Below are 23,864 nucleotides of genomic sequence, written 5' to 3'. Positions count from 1 at the left end.
CTGATGCGTTGACCTTACATTTTATTAATAATAATAATTAAAATGTAATTGTCATTTCACTTGTTGCATTTTACATAATTTATATACTTTATGTTTTATTAAAAGAATTATAAATTGCACCAGCTAAAACAACGACGCTGCTGAATGATTAACAAGGACAGAATTTTTTGTACTAAAACGCGGATAATATCTCAGGACCAATTAGCGAACACGTTGTCCTTTTGTGTCGTCAGAAGGGTGCACGTGATTTCACGGGTCTTCGTCGTAGCGAAAGGCGACCGCGCATCTGCAGGACGGAGGGAAGAGCGTAAAATTTAAATAAATGTCCGCCGGATACGGCGAATTAAGTGACATGCTAATCACGTCACTGGCAATACACGCGCGAATGAATAATCGGTTACTTTCTTTCTGCATGCCGTCTCGCCGGGAAAAACCTGTTTTCGAAACGCACCTTGCGCGATCGATAAACAGCATCGATTGCGGCGAATTATTGTACAAACATTTAATTCATTATAAAAATGATGCAAGATAAATCATACGCCTCTTATTGTACAATCATTTAAAATAACTTGGAAATAATTTAAAATTACGCCGGAGCATTATTTAATTATTAAATATTAATAATATAGAGATAAATATTATAATCCCAACAATAATACTTAATAATAATTAATAATTAATTAACATAAGTGTACTATGTAAGAGCATATATTTATTTTACTATCTGTTCAAATATAAATATTTAAAAAAGTAATATTATCTATCTTACATTTTATTATTAGCCTCAATTTCAATCTTTTGTACGCGTACAAAGTCATCGTTATTTTTATATGTAGTTCCTAAAAATTATATAACTTTTTCACAGATCATTCAGACGAATCCATCTGTACTGATTCTGTCGCAAGAGTGAACGCAATTGCGTGTCACGCACTCGGGGCGCAATCGCGCGGAAACTTCGGACGCTCTCGCCGAGTTTGCCGAGGTGGTCGAATTCTTTCCCGCGATGACACGCCCGTAATGTGTCACCTGGTCGTGTTCGACAACGAAAAAGGGTTGAGCAGTCGATCGGAAGAATTTGCCCCTACTGCGAACGCTCGCCCTCCCAATCGAGTTCATCGAGACGAAGAATCGGCCGGTTTTCGCGCGGGGCGTGACCGATCACGATTTTCGAACGGGAACGAAAGTTTCGTTCCGCGGACCGAATCGCGGACTCTCTCTCTCAAACTCAGGTATAGTCTTGAGCACAGTTTTTATATTGCCTTTCATCTCACGACATAATTCAGCAGGTTTAGTTGAATTCTTTTGCGTTGCAAATTCGTGCAGAAATATATTTACTTTTATTTCCAGTAAAAATTATACTATTTGTAATTTTCTACGAACACTCATTGCTTATAAATACGCGTTACTTACAATTTTAAAAACAAAAAAAATACGTTTTTTAATTTACGTAATGCTAATGAATCCTCGGTAATAACGGACGTCGGCGCATTTGCGTTTCGTTCCGTTCTCGTTGCCCGTATTGTTCCCGTTAATGGGGCCGGTTTTTACTCGCATCGTTCTGTAAAAAAAAAAAGAGAGAAAGAACTGCTCATCGTTCGTCTTACCTGGCTCGTCCCTGGGAAACGACAAATCCGCCGCGATTTCCCATGCCGCGATGACAGAATGGTTTACGTAAGCAATAACGCGCGCTGTAGTTATGGTGTTTTTTTGAAAACACATAAAACGTTCAAATTAAAAAATTTCAATCGAGACGCGGAAGGTATTTCGGTGTTGCATTTTACATGTCGTTGTATCACGTTTATTTAACGTTCGTAAAAATTGTTGAACATAATATACTTCGCTGATACGTGTCGCGCGATATCGTTTGGAGCGCGCTCGATTTCGTCCAGATAATCTCATTCCGTTCACCTGCTTTACTCTTTTTTTTTTTCTTTTTAATAGCGTCACGTGTTACACTCGTCGAGCAATTTTCGCTCGTATTCAAATTCCACGGGCGATCCCGCCCCCGTTAAATGCAAAACAAAACGCACGGGTTGCATCGGGGCTCGTTCCGCGAGAAACCATAAATCACGATAAAGGGGCCGCACGTGCACCCTCTCCCGCACGAGAAAACCGACTAGGAAAACTATTAACACCCTGTAACGCGCGTAGAGACAAGGGATTAAAGAGACGGGATGCGCGATTCAAATAAGGCCTGCATGTGTTACTGAAGAATCAAGCACAAGTCCGACAGATATTTAGAAACGGTTAATAATTAATTAACAATGGATATTATGTAAAAGCATATATTTAGTTTACTGTCTATTTTGATAAAAATTTTAAAAAAATAATATTATTTATCTTATATTTTATTATTAGCCTCAATTTCAATTATGTGTACGCGCGCGAAGTCGTCATTATTTTTATATGCAGTTTTACAAATTTTGTAATTTTCACAGATCATTCAGACGAAAACATATCGAAGTCAGAACGAGAAAAACAATTTACAACAAGAAGAATAATAATTTGCGTAGCAGCGAGCAAATAAGTTTAGAAAATTTGTGGTAGAAGTTTATCGCAAAAAATAAATAAAATTTCCTAAGACAACTTAGTTTGTACTATAACTCGGTGTGTGCCTGATTGATCATATTTAAAAAGAAGTCAAATGTATCAGTAACTTAGTGCTAATTAGGGCCACCATATGGCGCATCGAAAAAGAAGAAATGCTAAGCGTACGCCCTGGTCCTGAGCGAAGCACCTGCGAGCCGGACGGAATAATTCATGGAAATAGAGGCTCGACAATTAGGTAATAAATAGTCGGAACACCCAGAGCCAGCCACCCCGTGCGCCTAACCCTCCCTCCCTTCCTCCCTCGCGTTTCGCTACGTCGTGCTCGTTGAAATCGACAGAGGAGTGAATTAATAAAACGACCCCCCCCGGGGTTGCGTACGTGCAACGTCCGCGTAAATGTGCGCGCGCGCCTCGCCGCGCAGATGTGCCCCGCCGTACGCGCGCGCACGCCGTAAGGGCGCGTTTCTTTTATTTTATTGCCGGGGGTTAATGGAATAGTTTGCATGCCCTGAACAATCAGCGGGCAGGGATATATTGCATTCCTTCTCGACGAGGACCACCGTCGATGGAAGGCTTGGTGATGATGTTGGAGATAATGTTGATAAAATGTACCGTTTTCTTATTGTTAGTCCCTTAAGTATTTATAGTTAATTTGCGTTTCCTAGAAAGTCAGAACGCTTTTATACCGTATTGTTCATTAATATGTATATCTTAAGTTTGTTAATAATAAAAGCGTGCAATTTTTTATCCTCGTGATAAGATTTAAAAAATAGCTTTTTTATTTTTGTATATAAGTTTTAGATTTTCTATTGTTGATTAATAAATTTTTCAGATTTTATTACCAGTACATGTTGTTAATTAAATTTCGTTTTTCTATCCTTTGTCACGCAATAGATTTTATTAAATATCATTAAGTTTGTCTTTTATTATAAAGCAACCGAGTAATAATTGTTTTTCCTATTACGTTCAAATTTTCCGTCAAATAGGAGCAAATGGGAAGTGTCCGCGGGGAAAAAAATCGGATTTGCTCGACGCGACCGTGTTCATTAAACATAATGCAGTGTCGGCACAATGCGCGACGACAGCTTTTTCTCTACAATCCGAGGCCTACGTCGGGGAGTAGTACAGAAACGACACAATGCACCGGGTAAAAAAAAAAGAGGTCTCGTCACCTACCAGCACGCCGCGTGAGATCGCAGATTCGAAAAATCTGGGCTGCCATTAATCGTTCCTTCGTCCTAGCGACGCGACGCCCTTCGTTGTTGCGCGATGACACGCGTAAATCTGTCGCTTAAACGACTTCTTTAACCCGAGTATGCGTTCGTGCGATCTCACACTAAATCGACATCGATGCACCCTCGTGCATAATGATATCGATGCATCAGTGTCGTTTAATTTGCTTCTTCAAAAAAGTTTTAATAAAACAAAAAAAAAGGGAATACATAAATTCTTTATAGAAAACTACAGCTGTACACAAAGAAAACTTTATAATAAAAGTTGCTTTGGGAAGCATAGATTAAGGAAGAATTATAAAAATTTTTACTATGTTTTTTTATTAAATTGTGCCGTACTATATGTATTTGTATTATTATGTATTTATATTATTATATATTTATATTAATGTTATTAGTAACAGACAAGTACAATTATTACTATGCTGAAACTGCCATTTTATTAACTTCGCTTTTTAATTCGTTCAAATCTTGCGGATCAAGTCGTGCTACACTTGAGGACGTGACCCCTCGATATCCTTATTAGAAGGATACGCGTCGACCTGAGACCCGGATTCTCCCGCCGCGGGCTCCGCGCCGTGGGGTTCGCATAAGTGCGTGCGCTCGGCAAATCGCACCATCAAGCGGAGACGACGCATTGAGCGGAGGCGGTCGTCTGTGAAACGCATTTAGCTTGTTGGTACACAGAACACGGACGGGAAGAGAGTGCCAGGGTATCCCCGCGCGATACACGTATTGTACGGGCGCACCGACGATGCGACGTGTGCAAGTGCGTGTCACGATTCGTTGAGAATCCGTCCGTCATTTTTGGAAATCGCTCTCCCGAGAGAAACCGAGAGTCAACGAGAAGCCAGCGTAAATTTATGTTGCAACGAATGGAATGCGAGATGCGAGAGATAAATGAGAGTAGCTGTAAAATAGCCACAAAAAATGTAGACGTTATGACGTGACGATTAAATAATGAATTAAATAACGAATCAAATTGAAAGACAGATGACATTTGTACAAAGTGAGAGGCAAATATCAGATAATATCGATTAAAAAATTTACCCTCTTGATAAGTTTGTTTCACAAATAAAGAAAGAAAAGTTGAAAGTCTATTCTTTAATGTTTCCCTGTCCGTGTCCCTTTCTATTCCAATGGAAAGAAAGGATCGTACGCGTAATCTGGCACCTGCGTTTTGTGTCATTAGACGATTACGGATGTATGTTTCATACGCGCCCTCCACGTGGAGGGTACAATCCCCCGCCCCCCCTGACCTTTCTTCCTCTTTTTCTGTCTGTCGGTCTCTCTGCTTCTCTCTCTCTCGCTCTTTTTCTATCTGCTCTATTGCCGGCAAAGAGATCAAATTCCACTTGAAGTCCCCCATGAGCTCTTCTCGAAGGCGATCCTTCAGGATCCGACAATGAGACTGGAGTCGTAGAGTGGAGAGAAAACAGAATCGACAGCAGATGCGAGCCTCTATTCTCGACTTGTTCTGTCAAAACACGGACGACGTTTATAGGTAGCGTAGCGTGGCAAACGGTGCGCGCGAGAGCACGAAGAATAAAAAGAAAGGCAGAAGTGCGTTTTCCTCTTCGTGCTCGGAAACTTAATTTATCGAGCAACGCGTGCCTCTCATCGCTGCGCGAGAAATTAGAGTCTTCCGTGTGGTAAACGGAACAATGGTAAATCGTTTTTGCATTGTGTCAAAGTTTGACTTTATAATTCCCACATTTTGTCACATCCAATATTCTCACAAATAAAAATTTTAAGTTATTTGAATCTTTCAATTCGCGACTTTTTTTAACCTTTTTTTAATTTTCCAAATTTAGTCTCAACATTTTAAGTTATATTATTTTTAATCTACAAGTTTACTTAAAAAGTTGCTTCACATATTTAGTTGGACTATTTTTTTGGTCTTAATATTTTTTTTACGTACACAAATTGCGCAAAAAGGAAGATGGTCTTTAATTGCGATTCCTTTCCTGGGTCATGTGTGATGTTAGGAGACGTGTCTTTCAAAGCGACGATGACACATACGATTATCACAGTTCGATGAACGGGCCGATCGGTATCGCCATAAATTATCGGATCGAAAAACGCGTCTCCGTGCCCTCCCCATTATGCAAAATCACAACAACGACGGGGTCGCTTCGTCCACTTGAAAGTTCGGTCGGGCTCCTCTCGTCGTCAGGCCCTGAAGAGGTCCCGACGAAGGGCGAGAGAGAGTCATCAATTACGATTGGGAATAAATCGAAGGCAGATGCGGCGATCGCCCGTAGGGCCCGTCGCGGCGGGTGACCAGTTTCTCAACCCCCCCCCGCGGACAATACGTCTGTTTTCGGCAAGTATAAAGCGATACACGAGCCCAAATACCGAGTGTCACCCTCCGACGCGCGAATTTCGGAATTCGTTCCCGTTTCATTGCGACTGCCTTCAACACGATGACTTCTTTCGAAGTGACAATAATTCCTCTTTCTCTCTTTCTTTCTCAAGGCGATGCGACATGGTAATTTCTCTCAGAGCGTTTGAAGAGAAGTAATATTATTATAAATAATTTCAAATTATTTTAAAAGCTTATAAAACATAATTTAAAAAAACATATAAATAAGAAAAATAAGTCTTATTTATTTTAAAACAATTACGTCAATATTACTTGAAAACTTAATTCCGAGTTAATTTTCGTCACAAAATCGATTCTTTTATGTAAATCGCAAAGATCGACTCTCATTTCGGCTGAAAGTTTATACTAAAATTAATTGCAAGGAGAGACGGTTGAATTATCAGGCAGGGGTCTTATCTGGTTCCTGTGTCGTTACTTTGACAACTTAATAAAAAATAATCGACTGCTCGTGTTAGTACATCGTAACGAGGTATGCGATAGCTCTTTTATCTGCAGACCACAGGAAGCCGGTAGCGGGTCCAACCGATAAAAATCCTTCGCGAAGCCCTGCGAGACGTGAGAACGTTGTCGGTTTAACTCGTTAAGCTACGCTCGGCGAGATATTTTTATCTGTTATCGGTTATAAAACCTCTTTTGTCACGTAACACAAAAAGATATGATATCGGAGAGATTACTCTCATTATACAGGATTTAAATCCTTGAAAGACTTCAAAAAAAAAAAGGCCAAACCTTTTCGAAAAAAGAAATACACAATAGAAGAACTAATAAGTATTAAAATTAATGATTTGGATTTCCTTGTTTCTCAAAATTACAGTCGCCCTAAATTCATTGAGAATCTCGATTCTTTCGTTATTTCCTTAATTCAAATCGACGCAAATATAAACTTCGTTATCAACTTTCCGCGCTGCGCTACTCGAATAAAGTCACCGGCCGTATCGAATAATCGCGAAAGGTTACACCCCTCGCAGGGTCACACGATACTGTCAACGAACGAGTCGAAGATCCTGCAGACGGGAGGGAGAACGGGGGCTACCCTTCGTAGGGCTTCTTATAAGAATTCCTTCGCGCCGGAATGCATCGTCGTCATCGTGTTACACTTGCACCGAGTTTCGCGCAACTGCAAAAGAAAGAGAGAGAGCCCGTCTCGTTTCTCTCCCTTCTCCGTCGAACCGGTTTTTATTCGTCCTTAAATCGCACGAATCGATGCGTTCCGCCCTACGACTCCTCCGTTTATTTCTTCCTTCTTTTTTTTTTTAATCGAACGATCCCATGTCATTTGAAACAATAAAGCCGATTCGACGGGGAGATTCGCAGATCCGATTTGGCGGGGTCAGGATAATGATCCCGGATTGAGCCACGCTTCGACGCCCACGGCGTTACTCCTGCAAGGACGACGGAAGGGATCCCCTTCTCGCCCTCGCGTAAGGCAAATACGCGCGGGATTAAGGTGCATTAACGTAATCGACGATCGCGTCGTATGTTTCAATCGCGTCGCGACTTAATCGTCGTGCACGACCGACAGTCACGAATCACTCGAACGATATCCACGCTTCAAACTCCTGAAATCAATTCCAGAGGATTATTAGTCGGGACAATTTTCATTATACAGTTTTGAACACTTTCGAATATTTCGGAACAAGATTTCGGCATGATTCTCTCTTTTTCAGAACTTCGGAAATTTTCACTTTACTTTGAGACTGATAAATAATATGATTATAAAAAAATAACTAGAAGATCGTTTTATTTCAGAAAAAAATTGTATTCATAAATAATTCACATTAGTAGACTCTAATTTCGTCTTTGGGAAAGTTTTTTTTACCTTTTACTTTTAGTTTTTTTTACTTTTCTATTTGAATAAGCTAAAATTTATATATAATACAAGAACATTTAAATTTCTCGGTCATATCTTCACTTAAACTGTGACATCCAAGGACCTTTCAGGGAAAGTACATAGAGGAATGGATTGTTTCATTCTTTTACAAATGTTTTCTTTCTTCTGAATCTTTGATGTATCTCTTTGTATGTCTACTTTTGGAAACTATCAAAACTAATCTTGAAATAATTTTTCAAATTATAAGTTACGGCGGGTTCATTCTAAAGATACAGAAATATTATGTCAAAAGATATTGGGATTTTATTTGTTGTATTCGTAAATAGCTCATTTCACGCTTTGAGAAAACACTTGGCAGAAGGAGCAACGGGCTCAACAATGACTCTGCTTTTTCAAATTTAAGGAGATCCTTTTACCGTACCTTTTTCCAACTTTCCATTTTTTCGGTCATACTTCCAGTAGCAACCAAGGACACTTAAAGAAATGAATACGAGAAGATGATTAACGGAAAACCTAAAATCTTTTCACTCTCTTACATAATGCTTTCCTGCGGGACATTCCTTTCCACTTATCTATTTCCGGAAAAAGAATGTATAAAGGCGTGCCCTTTTCACGTCAAGGTAAGTTACTTTCAACGATACAAGGACGAACGAAATGGATACTCGAAAATGTTTCGTCATGCTTTAATGGGTCATCGGCTGACTGACCGACTCAGAGAAACGTTTCATTCCTTGTAGCGAAAATTCGATGAAGCTATGATGTGAAGAATTTCTCGGAAATGAATTTACATGAATTAAACGCTACACCACGGGCGAGTTTTCCCTAAAAAAATATTCATTTTTGCACGTAAAAACAAAATTAATATTAAATTAAAAAGAAAAGAGGAATAGATCAAATCGTGCTGGTCTTAGAAATCTTCTTGATATTATTTGTATTAATTATAATACATAATAAGAATCCCTAGAATAACGAAGCTATTAGAATTATGGCGATTACTCCGAATCGCTTCTATGAAAATCCGACGGGTGAATTAACATCTACTGGTGTGACCGAAGAGAATGTGAAACTACACGTGTCATTCGGCAATCTTAATATATTCTAAATTAGATTATACACAGAGTATTTCGGTGCAAGCGAAGGGAGACAGGTCGAAACAGAGCGGAGACTGCGACGCAAATGATATCTTTAATATATAAACTCTTTACAAATATGTACAATGTAACAAAAAGTTTCCTCTTTGCGATATTCAACTTAAACGTGAAATGCAAGCAGACGCAACATTCGATTCGACAGTGATTCATCGTACTCGTTAGCCGAACGCGCGGGAATCATCGTGATTCATATATTTCGTCACTGGCGAGCCGTTCGCACATTCCTCATTCGATGATATAATATAAATCATCGCGGCTATTGTTGTCTCCGCGACATTATCACGCGAAGTTCACGATGATCGTTATCGCACGAGCAAAAGCGGATCTCGCATACTCGCAGTGTAGATACGGTTGAAGATACGATACCTTTAAGGGTCGATCTACAATAGGTGTAGGAAGCCTTAAGCCATGAGAAATCGATTAGTCGATTATTCTACTCGTGTTCGACTGTGATTAATTCATTTCTTACTTAAGTCTTACATCCATTGACAGACAGACTATTAGAGATTCTCAAAAGTAAGATTGGGAGTCGTTTAGACAATTTTTAATTAGTTTGCCATGTTTAGGACGCGGTGTCCAATCTTTATATTTGAGGATCTTTACTACTACGTACGATACCGTTGACTTTTTCTTTTTACAAAATACTATTTATATATTTCTTCGACGCAGAATCATTGCAGATCAAAACTTCAATAACGTCAATCAAATCAAGTGCTAAATTTAAAAAAATATGTCTACATGAGAAGAGAAATTTGTAATTTGTCTATTTTTCCCCCAAAAACATCAGTCATTAAAAAAAGCGAGTACTGGGGTTTCAAAAATGCGTCAAATAATTGAAATTTCTGACGCAAAGATGCCTGTTCTGCGACAAAACTAATCAGCGCCATTATTGTTCCGTGAGTATTAAATCAAATCTGAAGATAACGTTGTCGTTTCCGAACGATGCTCCTTTAACGACGTCACACGGTCCGAAAATTTGCAAGATTAAAGTGTAAAATGTACGTGTGTTACGAACGCTATACACATTAAATACGTTAAAAAATAGTTATACACAAAGTATATAAGGTAAAATATAATTACAGTTTTATATAAAAATGTATTATATAAATCCATAATTATATATATATATGTATAATATATAATTTTTTGTATAACTACAAGTCAATTTTGCCGATACGTCTTTAGAGTAGAGCTAACGGATATTCAAGCTATAAGCTGCGCGACGAAACGAAACGCAGAGCACTCCGCCGGGCAAATAAATAAGTTGTGAAAACGCGATTTTCGCAACTTTCAAATTTGTTGCCACGGGCGGGATCGTAACGTAGATTAATAGCGAGAATTAGCGTGTAACGAGAATTATTTTCAACGATTGTATTACCTAAAATCTGATAATCTAAATCTGACTAGCAAATCTATTCCTTGCGGATCGCGACGGGCATTCCGCTCGCTCGCTCGCTCGCTCGCTCGTGTCGCAGAACAGGCGAGGAAGCCTGTGGCATCGCCGGTATCGCCGTGGGTATCGTTCCCGCAGCCCTTAGCCGCGATCTCGCCTTTCGCGCTAACGACGTCACCTCGAGAGACCAAAAGAGATCAACTTGTATCGTCAAGGGAGAGAGATACTTCGTCGTCGTTTACCATCATCGGAGGCAGTCGGAGGGTCTGGGGCGCGAGGAGCTGCCTCAGTAGGCTCGCAGTCGCACCTCCATCTCGGGATCCTGGCGGTGCGGCAGGTGAGGCTCAATGCCGGTCGCGGTAGCACCGGTCGCGCCCGCGCCGCCCACGTGGCGGCTGTGGTGGCCGTGATGGTGATGATGATGGCTGGCCGCGTGATGCGTGTCGTGATGGTAGTGATGGTTGAGATGCGGCGGCTGCGCGGCCGACGCCGGCCCGCCGCGGTAGGTCCGCTGTTTCTCCTCGAAGTCGCGCAGCCGCTGGTTGTAGCGCTCGAGCTGGTCGCGTAGCAGCGCGTCCTCCTCGGCAGCGTGTTCCTCGTCGTACTCGAGGCAGCCGACGCCGTCAAGCCGCTCCAGGTCGATCCAGCCCCGCCACCTCACGCACACGCCGTTCATGATCAAGTGCGAGCGCAGGTGCACCTGGAAACATCGCCGTCGAGACGGAACGCAGTTGTTAGACTCGTCGTTGCTCATCGATATCGTACGCGGATTTGCTGGATGGATGATCGGGACGCTGTTGGATGTTCTTGAATGCTCTTGGGATAGGATCGGTAGAGATTGATGAGGTTTCGACGTTGAAGAGGCTTGTGTGTCTTGATGAGGCAAAGTCGTTTCGCGTTGAACTTTTGTTGGATGTAGGATTGGAAATGGGAATGAGATACGCCATTAGAGAAAATAGTTAGTTCTTTTCCGACGTCGCAGTTGATTCATTTCAGCACTTTTCGAGTGCAGTTTCAATGTCTTATATATAAATGTAATATCCTTATCGTAACGGAACAGCGTTGCTGATCCCTGAGCGCGTCGCTCTTTCCCGAATGTCTGCGGATGGAAACGTTCAAGGTTCTGCCAATCTGCTTTCAAAACCGTCATCGACCGCTCGTTTCGCTCGCGGCGCAACCTCTCGATCTTCCTTTTTGCAAAATAATATCCACGCCGGTTTAGGTCTTAGGCACCATTACGTGCCACGACCCGCAAGTTTCAATCACGCGCGAGCCTCCCCCTCCTCCTCATCGTGTCCGACAACGGCGAGCGTTCCTTATTTCCGGAGAGCGATTACGCAGATTGGAAGGTACAAGGAGGCCCGTCCGAGAGAGATGAGGAGAGAAATGAGATTGAGAGAGGCCGGACTACGTTCCTCCGTAGAAGAAGTCAATTACGAGCAGAAGTAACTCTCGTGTCGATGGGCGCTTGCACAATCCTCGCCGTAAAAGCCGCCGTGTCTACTATTATCTCGCATATTTCGACTCCTCGCAATCTTTATGGGAGATTGAAAAATTCCGCTCGCCGGTCGGTCGTACGTAATGCATCTTCAGATATCTATGATGCCGAGAAAACTATAGAAATCCCGTCTAACCCGCGTCGTCGTATTAAATCATTCTTTTCTTACTTGTTTTCACTATACTTATGTTGCAACGGAGATACATAAAAAAAAAAAAAATGGAATAATACAACAAATTCCCGACAGTTAAAGAAAACATGCATATAATTTTATAACAGTGTAATTTAATATTATGTAAAAAATGTTCGATCAATTTATTTAGAAATGAAAAGAAAAAGCAAAGGAGAGAGAGAAATTATGAAGATTGTAAAGATGTTAAAATTATACGATCTCGAACTTCCGAAAGGCGTGTCTACCTGCGTTATTTTCCTGGGTACTTTATTTATATCCACTAATTAATCCGGGGAATATTGCTTAGGCGGTATTTTTCCGAGTAAAGCCTAATGGAGGGGACTCTCGAAAAGCTGACGATTACCGGGTTCTGCGCCGACGGTGCAACACGGTGTTATTTTATTTTCTGGCAAACGACCCGACTTCCGGTCCCGCCGTGGAGCCCAGATATTATTACGAGGTCAAGAACGCTCGGGGAAAACCAGTCGGGACCAGTGCGATCCCGAACGTAACGAACGGCGACACGCAATCAACGAGATGAGTCAAAGATCTAAACGATCTAGACGCGTGTACGATATCTCACTCCCACATTTGTTACATAATCACGTATTTTGATACGTAATTCGATATTTATAATATCGTTGATAAATGACGTTACAGAGACGTATAGAAGTTCACGTTACACAGATATATAAAATTATATATATTACATCATATTTCTATTATACTTTTTCCAAATAAATATATTTTTATTTTTGTATGAAATAAGATCTGCGAATGAGAGGGAGTTTTATATCTAGTTACACTATGTTCTTTTTTATCAAGTCACTAAAGTGTTGAATTTTTATTAGTGTAATGACAGCATACTCTATTTATAACGCAATTAATTCCCATGCGCGCGCGCGAGAGCAAACGAATGAATGTCCCGGCGGTGGTAAATCGACGTTACATCTCGTTACATTCTTCAGCACGGCGCTTACAGCTGCGCCGCCGACAATGCTCCGCGGGGCGTATTTTTTATGCAGCAATAATCGAGCCGCGGGGTGCGAGCACGCGGGGTGACGCGCGGGGAGCTTAAACGTTTTCCTTAATAATCGAATCGGTCGTGTTCTGTCCCCCAAAGGCTCGAATCCCAGGTTTTCGCGTCTCTTGAAGAACCAGCGCGTATCGCGAGCGGAATAATAATTTTTTTTTTTTTTAAAGTCCCCGTCTCTCAAGGCGCTCTTATCACGCGGCAGGCGAGATAAGAGCAGTTCCTGCTCGTGGCAGAAAGTAGTTCCTCTTTCGCGCAAACCTATGCTAACGGGCGTTAATGCGCGACCAGATAAGACGGACTCATTATGCGTTAAATCTTATATATAGTGCCGCGCATATTAGCATATTAAGTACGAAACAACAAGCAAGAAAACACGTCAGGGTCTCACGACGCAGGAATATTCATAACGCGCCCGCTCCCCTCGTGCCGTTTCCTCGTAAGAGCGTCTACCGCGAGCTCCGTTCTTCGCGTTGTATATTATTTTTCAGACCGCAGTTTTACATTTATTCTTTTCTTCTGTTTCAAACAGCGAAATTCATTTACGACAAGCGTCCTTTCTCGCGACGAAACTTTAAAGAGACGATTTACCTCGTGCAAAATTCACGCGGGTATTCATGCAAAAATCGCACGTTCGCGCGCTTTCGTGATCGCGGTGATGATATCTTCGCTTTACATCTCTGACGTCGCGAAACGAATCGTCGGGACATGTATATTCCGAGCGGCAACGAGCCGCGCAAAAAGTCGTCACGACGTGAGGAGAACGGCGAGGAGAGGAGGAGAGAGGTGGACGACCATGCCGCGACGTCGTCATTAGTCATCGCCGTCGCCGTTCCTTCCTCGTTCTCACGACGAGGAAAGAACAGTCGGAAACATTTGTTCTTCTTCGCCTTCTGCGCACGGGCGTGACGATCATTATCGTCGCATAATGCTCGTAATAGGCGATATTTAAACTGTAACGCGCGCCGTCGACGGTTCCCGGCAACCCTTTCTGATTTGCATTAGCGAGCGGAAAAAAAAAGCAAGAGTACGGGGGAAAAAAAGAGAAAAGAGAGAGACGAGCGGCGCCACCCCGGGGAAAGGGTTGAAAAATCGGCGGCAAGGGCGACGGGCGAGGAACACCTAAATGCCCCGAGACAAACGACCGGCTATTTCGCCGGTCCTTTTGTTTCTCTCGAATGGGCGTCGCTAACGGCGACGCCTTTTTGCGTCACGTCCACTACGCTACCCGAACGCGAAAGCCCCGAAACATTCGTCAATGCGCACTGCCGGCAAAAAGGACGACGTGCGAGGGGCATGAGAGGTCAACACGCCGCACGTCCTTTGTCTCATCCCGGTCCAGGTCCAGTTCCGTAACGTCTAATCCTTACAGGCAGATCGTGCACACACCAGATCGCACATCACTTCCGAGCTATAAATCCTATGATCCTTAAGACAATGCCCGAACAAAAAAAAAGGGATCGCTGCGAGCTAAAGGGTTAAACGCACGAACGACTGTTGCGCTGTCCTGGGGTGTGCAACTAGATATTCTCGAAGGATCTCATTCGAGCTCTTGAAATCTGTTTTTTCCTCGTGGCATCCCTTGTAATTGCATTTCCTTGCTTTTTCTAATCTAATGTTTCCGCTTGAATTTCATAAAGTTACTTTTCTACCTTGGAAAAACAATTTTGAAGTTCGATACTAGATCAAAGCTAATAACATCGCAATATAATATAAATTTTTTTCTCTTTAATGCTAAGATTCGTATCTTCATGGTTTTTTATTATTACGCGAATCAACTCTCTTCCTCCCTCTCTTTCTCTCTCTCTTTCTTTCTTTTTACTTGTGTGCAATGGGCAAAGGGTTAAAAAGCCTCGTCATTATCGGGCACCGCACGCGTTCTCTTTATCGCGCGTTTATCTCGAACGCGAATAAAATCTCTCCCTTAATTATTACGTCGCCCGTCGCGAGGCACGTCGGTGGGCACAATGCCCGCGGGCACGTGTGGTCGCGCGCCGGGCTCTTTATATCCCTCCGCTCATTGTCGATTAAAACAAAAAGGAGGCCGCGGGTCGTCCCGTAAACAATCCCGAAGCTGCGCCAGGATCTGATGAATCGCTTCCGCTCCGGCATTTCGCCCATTTTTCTCTCTCGCAAAGAGACTCGGCACGCGAGAGAGACCGTAGAGCAAAATGCTAAAGAAATTCTGAGATCGTAAGTAACTTAATGATAGAGACAATAAACAAAGATTGCGTTTCAACGATAATCAACATAAAATACTTTCAATGCTATGATAAAGAATTCTGTAGAAATAAAAATTGCGAGGACGATATAACTTATTTCAATTTGAAAAAAATTAAATTCTCTCAATAGAGAATTTGATGTACAAACTGTGGAAAAAGAGATATTTGTATCGGAGAATCTGGGAAAACCTGAGAAAAAAACAAGGCAGCTACAACTAGGAGATTCAGCAGGTTACTAGGACTTTTCGACCGACCTTTGCAAGAAACAGGAAGATTTACGAGCCATTATGTTACCGCGCGACTGGCGGAGCGGCTGGCATCTGGCGTTTAACGGATTTCTAGAGCGCTAATTGCCGCTGGTGCCCACTAATAGTAACGCCGCTTTTACTTTCCTATCGTTTACGAGTAACAAAGTGACGCGAAAGGACGACTCATCAATTTCGAAGGATATTCGAACCGGAAGCGCGAGATTTGTATCGTATTTCCTCGATCCGTGATATGATGATAGATAATTAAGTTTTAAGAATGTAAATAATAAGACCTCTTTTGTTTCTCATTTAATGGCGAATTTAATAAGTCACTTTAATAGAATTTTAATTTAGTATTTAATATATTAAATAGTATATTAAATACTAAATTAAAATTCTATTAAAGTAACTTATTAGTTTCTATTAAATTTGCTTAAATGAGAAACAGAAGAGGTTTTATTACATTCTTACAAACTTTTATTTAAAAATTAATTTTAAATTCATCTCTGGATTTTTGTATAATCTCTAAATGGATTTCCCTTAAATCGGAATACGGATTATATATGAAATATACAAACTTGTAATATATGTATATGACAACAATAAAACTCATCGTTTCTTTCAAAACAGAGAGAGTAGCCTTCCAAAAATTATGAAAACAGACACGAGATTGAATAAATCTGAAATGTTTCCAGACATCCGTGAAAAGATGAGCGCGCGCATTTTGCAAAATGGCGTCGCGACGCCGCCGCGCTATCGATCGCGATGGCGACGCCGAGAGGCGTCGGCCGCGACGGCGCCGGCGTACGAGATTGCCATGCCAGTCGACGATCCGAGGGGAAAGCTCGTCGAGTTTTTGCGGTCTCAACGTAAGGACGATTGAAAAGTCTCGGATCCATTGTATCTCGGAGCAGCCTTTCTCGAATTAAACTGCTCTCCGAACGGCCTTATCCGTTCGTTACGTTTAAATCGCCCTTCGACTTTTGATTTTCAGCGGGGCTCGCCTCATATGGCGAACAAATTCGTTCGTTCGACGCAACAAGATAAATTGGGGCCCCGTTTGACTCGCTTTAACGAGACCGGACCCCCGCCGCGGAGCGGCCCCGGAATTCCTGGAGGCCGGATGCGGGGGTGACACGTCGGCGCCATTGTTGGAGAAGTGGCGACCGGATACTGGGTCGGAGACGCTAAATTACGCAAAAGGTTGCGCGGCATCTATACCTAACGGCTCCTAATTTGCCCGTAGGAAGAACCAATTACGACCGCACAATCGCAATTCGGAAACCACCGTTTCGAGATCCGAGCTGTCGGGGTCTGGCCCCACAATGCGAAACTCTTCAACACAGGTAGTCCGTCTCTTTGTCCAGGTTGCGCGTTTCGGCAGTATTTATGAATTTTTCGCGAAAATTCAATTCCCGAAGCAAAAAGACAAGCAAAAAAGTGCCGTTCTAAGATCTCCTCGGAGATTTTAAGTTCGAACCCGACGCTTTTAAGGAAACTCTCTTTCCCTTTACGCGCGACATAAATTTGTTTTTGTTTCAAATTGTATTTCTTTAATTCCATTAATTTTGTATAATGTTGCATTAAGGGATGGAGTTTTAGGTTCTAATGGCAAGAGGGGAATGATTGAAAATCGATTGTGGTCCATTGGAAGATATGGATGAGGGCCACGACAATCGAAGATGATTTTAAAAGAGCAGCTCATCTACTTACCTTGCCGTGTTCCTTGTCGAAGTCACAGTCGTTGGGATCGACGGGGTAGTTTCCAGATGCGTTGCCGAAAACAAGCTGGAGGTTGGTGCCCGTCGCCGCGAACGCGATCTCCGTGTGGCCTTCTCGACAGCCATTTTGGAAACGTACTTGACGCTCTTCGAGCGGCCGGTCTCTGTAGCCGGTGTATCTCACCTGCAAAAAAGCAGAAGAATGCTCGTTAGCAACGTACACGCTGATGCATACAGTTTTCTTTTATCCGAGGAATAACGAGTGCAAAACCGTTATCATCGAGATTAATTTGAATTTCAAAAGATATATATACATAAGAGATTCATTTGCATAGTGTTGTGTTCTCTCGAACGAATAATTACGTAAACAGAAAAGCAATTGCGAAACGTCGTAAACGTCGCGAGCGCAAATGATATAATTTATCGACAAGAAATCGTTTGATTAATATTTCTAATTATTTCCTAATGACTAAAAGAATTCAATCATTTTGAGATTGCCGGGGAAAAAAATCTCGGCGTCAATTATTGACCAATCAATTGATTCTTGGCGAGTATTCGTGGAGACGACGTATCGGATCCTCACTTCGAAAGCTTCTCCATGATTCACAGAGATTATTAAAACACGAAATGAACGTGGAATACTAATTCGGTGCCTGGGTGATCCGCAGGTTGGACAGATTCGTGGAAAGGACGACATTCCTACGGCATCGCGCATTTGTCGGCGAGCGACGGGAAAACCTTTGCCGTCCGGAGGTCTCGCTCTTTCTCTCTCTTTCTCTCACTGCGCATTGCGCCACGTAATTCGAAAGAAATCCCACCGAGGTGTATTCGATCGAGATTAATCAGCGGATAATAATAATAAACGAATTTAACCTCGATTTCACGACGAAGCGACTGATCGGTTCGTGGAATTAATCGCGGCGTGATTACACGATGTAATTGCAGATTTCAAGCGTCGATTTAGCTCCTTTATTCGCATTATTATTTATTCGTCTTCTCACGGTTCTCCGAAGTAACGACTTTGAGGATTTAAGTTTAGAGATCCGTTACACAAACTGTACCCGGCGTATTTACAAACAGCTATGAATACAATTCGCGTAATACGTCAAGGATGAGGAAAACGTGGTTATTTAAGGATATGCTCGTGACATACACCTGCGCGTGCGTTATTTCCTTACGCGTTTATGCACTCTCAGGAGTTGCGTTCGACGTTGCCCGCATGCAGCTCGTCTCGCAATGCGAGCGTTTCCTCTTGAAGGCGTTAATGATTCTCCGCGTGGCACGTGCGCTCTCGCGAGCGTTTTCCATAAAAAAAATATTATCGCAATAATTCGATTTCATTTCCAGTCGTTCGCGCGCTTGGATTCTACAGTTTTATTTCCGAATCGTTGCGATTTAATCAACGTGTATTTCATTAACTGACGAATTGTAGATCTTTCGTGCTAACACGACGATCCAAAAATGCCAAAATAAATTTTGATGTATTGTCTTATTTTTAACATTACGTTTACAGCTCGCTTGACTCACATTTGTTCCATTCTCATACTTGATAAATTAATTTCCTACAGATAAATGCAACGTTCATATAAATTTTCTATAGATTTAAATTCCGTAATTTTCTTCCAAACCACGACTCATCCTCGATTCGTATCCGAGCTGCGGTCTTATCAATGTGCGTCCGTATATTTTTCGCGCGGCGAAAACTCACCTCGCTCTCGCGGCTCAGTCTTCTAAACAGTTCGTCGCCCTCGAATTTCGTTTTCTGATCGGGCACGACGCGCGGCATCTTGAAAACAAGCCGGGGCGGCCGGGGTTGCTCGTACAGACCCATTCCGTCGAACGGCAGCACCCCCACGCCCCCGTGATCGCCCATGTGCATCATCCTCGTCGCCGCGGGTTAACCGGGCCTCCTGGACACGACACTCTCCTCCTCCTCCTCGCGGATGTCAACGAGATCAAGCGGACGAGATCGCGACTACACGTCACCACCGATACTACTACCTCCCGCGTGTACACGAGAGATCGTGAGATTCTCGGAGCAAATGATGATGACACGCACGAGATGTAACTCCCGAGGGGGGGACACTCTCGCCAGCGACGACACGCACGATGTGGCGCCCCGGTGCAGACTGGAGCACCGAAAAGCGCGCGGAGTTTCCCCCACGCTCCCTTGATCGCTCGCTCGCTCCCGGGTATCCGACACGCCTCTGGACCGCCCTCCGATTCTCCCTCTCTCGGTCGCCGTGAATCACGGGGGCCTCTCTAGCCAGCCCGATTTCAACCCTCCGGAGCTTGCACCCTCGAACGTAACGAGGGTGCGAAAAAGGAGGCAACACGCGCGCCCGGCAATCTGATGGTTTCATGATTTTATAAATGGACGGAAGAACGTTGTTATCCTCCCCTCCCTCCGGAACTCGACAGCTCTCGCGAGCCGTGTTGTTTTCAAAGTGCTCCGAGATACGTGATGATTTTCTTTTAAACGGAGGAAATTGGAAATCCGAAATATGTGAGAAGAGCTATTAACGGAAAAGCTCGGATGGTACGAAGAGTTTGAGCTCCGCACGAGGATATCTCTTTGAAATTTGAATGCCACATTCTTTCAAACATTTCTATCATCTGCGTTTGATAATTACACTATCAGAGAAAGGTTCGAGAAATCTTAATCTATGTAAATGCAGTTCTCGTCCGAGTCGTTGTGTACGATTAAGTTTAAAAAATAATTCTTTTACAAAAACGACAAAATTTAACCAAAATTCGATTGTTTTGTCTTGTTGCAAGACTTCTTTTTATTATAAAAACAAAATCTAAAATGTAGGACTGTAATTCGTACGAGAGAGGAAGGTGTGTTGTGATCCAATTGAAACTAGATGAGTTTTCGTTGCAACCATTTTGAAAACACTTCTACTTTCTCTGTCAAGGTTTAAAGCATTCACAAATATCTAAAGGATTATGATCCTTTTGAAATCCGAAAACGAGATTCGACCTTCTTAGGCCGAGTAAGCCTAAAAACTGTTATCTATTCGCATTCCTATAGTTTGTACCACCAGGCAATAAAATTTCATTCATTTCCGAAAGTCATTCATTTTTTAAAACTATTGGAGTTTCTGGCAAAAGAGAAATCGAACGTTTTCGATTTCTAGACTCTAACGGAGAAGAATAGGGACGTGATCTCTCGCTGTTTCCCTCAGAAAGACGGCCATAAAAATGTTTTTTGCGCTCTTAACGAAATGATGAAAGGATACACCGCTGGTTTACAGAGCGATATACTGCAGCGGGATCGGCGAGAGAGTATCCGGATTGGTTGACTGACAGTGTCCCTCGCAAGGATACGAAGGAAGTACGGACGTGTTGGACGTAAGGGGAGAGGGGAATGCCCATTTCGGTCTCGGATGCCTACTTAGATAGCATAACACCGCTCGTTGTATCCTCTCGAGGGAAGAGATCTTCATCGTCTCTCTCTCTCTCTCTCTCTCTTTCTCTCTGGAGTGGCGGGGCTCATCCATTTGAGAGGCTCATTGTCGAGGATCCGCGTGCGATTAAGATCAACGACCCTCCGCGGTGAGCGCGCGATCCATGGCGTTACACCGGTCATGGATACCCATTTATCCTTTTTTCCTCCCTTTCTGTCCCCCTCCCTGTTCTCTTTTTGAACGTCGGCGATATTACAGCATCAATTCGCCGGTTAATCCCACCGTTCGTCTCCCATATGTTTTGTACATTCAAACGAATAGACGTGTAGATATTTTAATCGTAATCTTGGTAAAGCATGTCTGTTTAGTAAAATGTTTTTATATTGTAAAAAAATTGTAAGATATACAGCAGGACTAATCTATTGGTCATAATAACTCTTGTTATGGTCCGCCATTTTTTGTGCATTTCAAAAAAATTCTTTTCATTTTACGGAATTTGAAGCGATAAAAGAAGACCGAGTAAACCGCAAGGATATCAACCAAAAAATTAATGTCTTCTCGTTCTGTTCTTTTTGTATTGGTTTCTCTAAAATTATTTTTTTCACTTTGCACAGATACATTTCCAATATGGAAATAATAAGTTGCAATCTTGATGTTATACAAGAATACAATAAATTTCTATTATATATAAGAAAGATCACAGAAATTCATTACATGCTTATACGGGAAAGAAATTCAATGAGAGAAAATTTTCGACACGGAGTAAAAAAATGTCAAGATCCAAGGACCACATAAAAGCATTCAGGATAATAAAATAAAAGTGAAAGCCTGGTGATTAATAAAGAGAAAGTAAAAATCAAGATCAGAAGACTAAAAGTATTGCGTAATTAATTTTAGATATAGAGTATGAATCAAGAAAATGTAAAATTACTTTTGTAACTAATTTTCAAAGTCTTTTTTTCTTTTATAGTACATTTAGAAAATTACACATTGTTTTATACAATGCAGTTCCATGAATGCTTTAAAATCCTTATTTTCTTTAATATTTTTGTGTAAATATACATTTAAATAATATTCATAATTAAAATAAGTTGAGCATATCATATAAAATAAGAAATGTGTAATTAATATACAAAAGCGAAAAATGTAAAAATTATCATTAACATTACAAAATTAACGTCGTGTTTGCAAGTCGTGCCTCGTTTTCTTTCCCATATAAATCGCTCGCATGAATATATAAGCGTGGCGAAAGAGAAATTTCACGCGCATCTCCGGATCGAGATGAGCGAATCTCCGCCTCCTGCCGCGCATCATTGGTCCAGAAGCTTCCGCCAATCGCAGCAGCATCCTCCTGTGAAGGGAGGAAATGCACGCACGTTGCACACGAGCGCACACGCACGCACGTGCGTATGACATATTGTTAGCTGCGTATAAGGTCGGGTAAGAGGAGCAGAGAAACATGGCTCAGCACGGGTTCGTTTTCCTACGTCGTCTCGAGAGATTAGCTCTTCATGCATTTTGTAACGAGAGACGTACATGTCCAACTAACATTCAAATCTTGCAATTTTACTCCAGAGGTTTTAAGGAATTTAAAATAGAATGTAAATGTGTTCATTTTATTCAGAAACTTATATAAATTTTTGAGAACTTGTAATTAATTTGTGGTTTGCCGCATTTTGTATGTCTCAATTGCAAAATTTTGATTTAGCACGTTTAAATTTTATAATCTATAATATAGACAAAGAAATTTTAATCCAGTACTCGTTTCACACTTATAAATCGTTGACATCTATTAATATCTATCTATACTTTATATTGTAGACCCAATTTATTATATGAAATAATACACTACGTGTGTACTAGTTATCAATTTAAATTTATTCAAACTGAAATCTATTAAAAGTAAAAAAAACAATATTAATAAAGGCAAACACACTCGCAAACTAAAATCCGCACGCTCCTCTCGCGTCGAAAGCTACCGTAGATCAATATCGCGGACGTTTCCGTTGCCAGAGAAACTCGGATACTCGCGCTATGTATTGCAAACAACACCCGCGCCGTTAAGCATGCAAGATGTCGAACCGAGGTAGAACGCGAAGCGAGGACGAGCCTTCCTGGCAACGAAGGGCGTACGAGCGTCACCGTTCTAGGGTGAGCACTCATGAATTATAAACGTTACACTCATGATTCGACCCTGTTTAATATTTTACCGGGCATTCCTTTCATCGAGCCGCGTTCTCTTGATGAAAGCTCCACAGATTTTGCGAATAAAATCTGCCAATTAAAGACAGAAACAATAAAATAATTAAGCGAGATTATAATTGTCTATAAAACCGTTTATATATCAAACCATATAATTATATGCGTTACTCTCGGGTGGTTTGTACGTTAGATTTAAGAGATTTCAAATAATTATGTCGTTTTAAAAATAGTCACATCATAGAGAATCCTGACACTTCAAGGTCTCCTCTGCGGGTTAAGTAATTTTTTCATCTTCAGGCTCTCTAGGTTTCACGCTGTGACGTCGTTAAAGAATTTATGAGCATGCTTATTCGTGTTTGCAGGTAAAGACAGCGAAACCGACGGTAGATGTGAACCCTCCGGAGGGCAGGCCTCACGTCTCGTACAACGCGAAGAGACAGCAGCTGGAGCGCGAACGGCAGGCGCGGATTCTCAGGGACAATTTTATTCTGCTGAAGAAACTCCGTGAGATCATGCATCGGAAACGACCGGTCGCGGAGAGCAACCAACGGGTCCAATGGCAGGAGTCTAGATGCGTCAGGGTTCGTTAAAAAAAAAAAAACGGATACCTCTTATCGTATCACGACGTATTATTATTCGCAACTTATACGTATGCACGTGTATTTTGTATTTTTATCTGCGGTGAAAGAGTAGCGTGTATACAACTCTAACTGATTTTTAATCTCTGATAAACTTTCTTCTATCGTGACAATCGTACGTTTATCTGCCGCATGAATTTCTAATAAATTTTTTCATTGATATTTCCAAAACTGCAT

The 23,864-nt window shown here is 41.9% G+C and overlaps 2 protein-coding genes and 1 long non-coding RNA gene across 3 annotated transcripts; 2 read left to right on the top strand and 1 right to left on the bottom strand.

The window, feature by feature from the left end:
- Positions 1-24: 24 nt before the first annotated feature.
- Positions 25-9,862, top strand: LOC118647959. The gene is made up of 2 exons (XR_004965104.1): positions 25-1,229; positions 2,439-9,862. It is a non-coding gene; the product is annotated as an uncharacterized LOC118647959 (long non-coding RNA).
- On the bottom strand, positions 9,166-19,545 carry LOC105830167 (protein big brother). Its single transcript, XM_012669339.3, has 3 exons — positions 19,146-19,545; positions 17,430-17,621; positions 9,166-11,243 (listed from the first exon to the last, which is right to left on the bottom strand). Exons 1-3 carry the CDS (start codon positions 19,317-19,319, stop codon positions 10,830-10,832), a joined length of 780 nt encoding a protein of 259 aa, XP_012524793.2. The 5' UTR covers positions 19,320-19,545; the 3' UTR covers positions 9,166-10,829.
- Positions 19,546-19,660: 115 nt separating this feature from the next.
- LOC105830177 (uncharacterized protein CFAP97D2) lies at positions 19,661-23,858 on the top strand. Its single transcript, XM_012669351.3, has 2 exons — positions 19,661-22,998; positions 23,412-23,858. The coding sequence occupies exons 1-2, from the start codon at positions 22,921-22,923 to the stop codon at positions 23,637-23,639; spliced, it is 306 nt and encodes a 101-aa protein (XP_012524805.1). The 5' UTR covers positions 19,661-22,920; the 3' UTR covers positions 23,640-23,858.
- Positions 23,859-23,864: the final 6 nt, after the last annotated feature.

Source organism: Monomorium pharaonis, chromosome 11 (assembly GCF_013373865.1).
Source record: "Monomorium pharaonis isolate MP-MQ-018 chromosome 11, ASM1337386v2, whole genome shotgun sequence".
In the NCBI taxonomy this organism is placed as follows: domain Eukaryota; kingdom Metazoa; phylum Arthropoda; class Insecta; order Hymenoptera; family Formicidae; genus Monomorium; species Monomorium pharaonis.
The sequence above is the reverse complement of the archived record's forward strand: the minus strand, read 5'-3'. Positions and strand labels throughout refer to the sequence as shown.

Excerpts from the sequence above, each read along its gene's own strand:
- LOC105830167 (XM_012669339.3), bottom strand. The coding sequence starts at position 19,319 with ATGATGCACATGGGCGATCACGGGGGCGTGGGGGTGCTGCCGTTCGAC. Across the intron at positions 17,622-19,145 it reads GACTGAGCCGCGAGAGCGAG|GTGAGATACACCGGCTACAG; the intron begins GTGAGTTTTCGC and ends GCTTTTTTGCAG. Across the intron at positions 11,244-17,429 it reads TCGACAAGGAACACGGCAAG|GTGCACCTGCGCTCGCACTT; the intron begins GTAAGTAGATGA and ends CGATGTTTCCAG.
- LOC105830177 (XM_012669351.3), top strand. The coding sequence starts at position 22,921 with ATGTCGAACCGAGGTAGAACGCGAAGCGAGGACGAGCCTTCCTGGCAA. Across the intron at positions 22,999-23,411 it reads ACGAGCGTCACCGTTCTAGG|GTAAAGACAGCGAAACCGAC; the intron begins GTGAGCACTCAT and ends TCGTGTTTGCAG.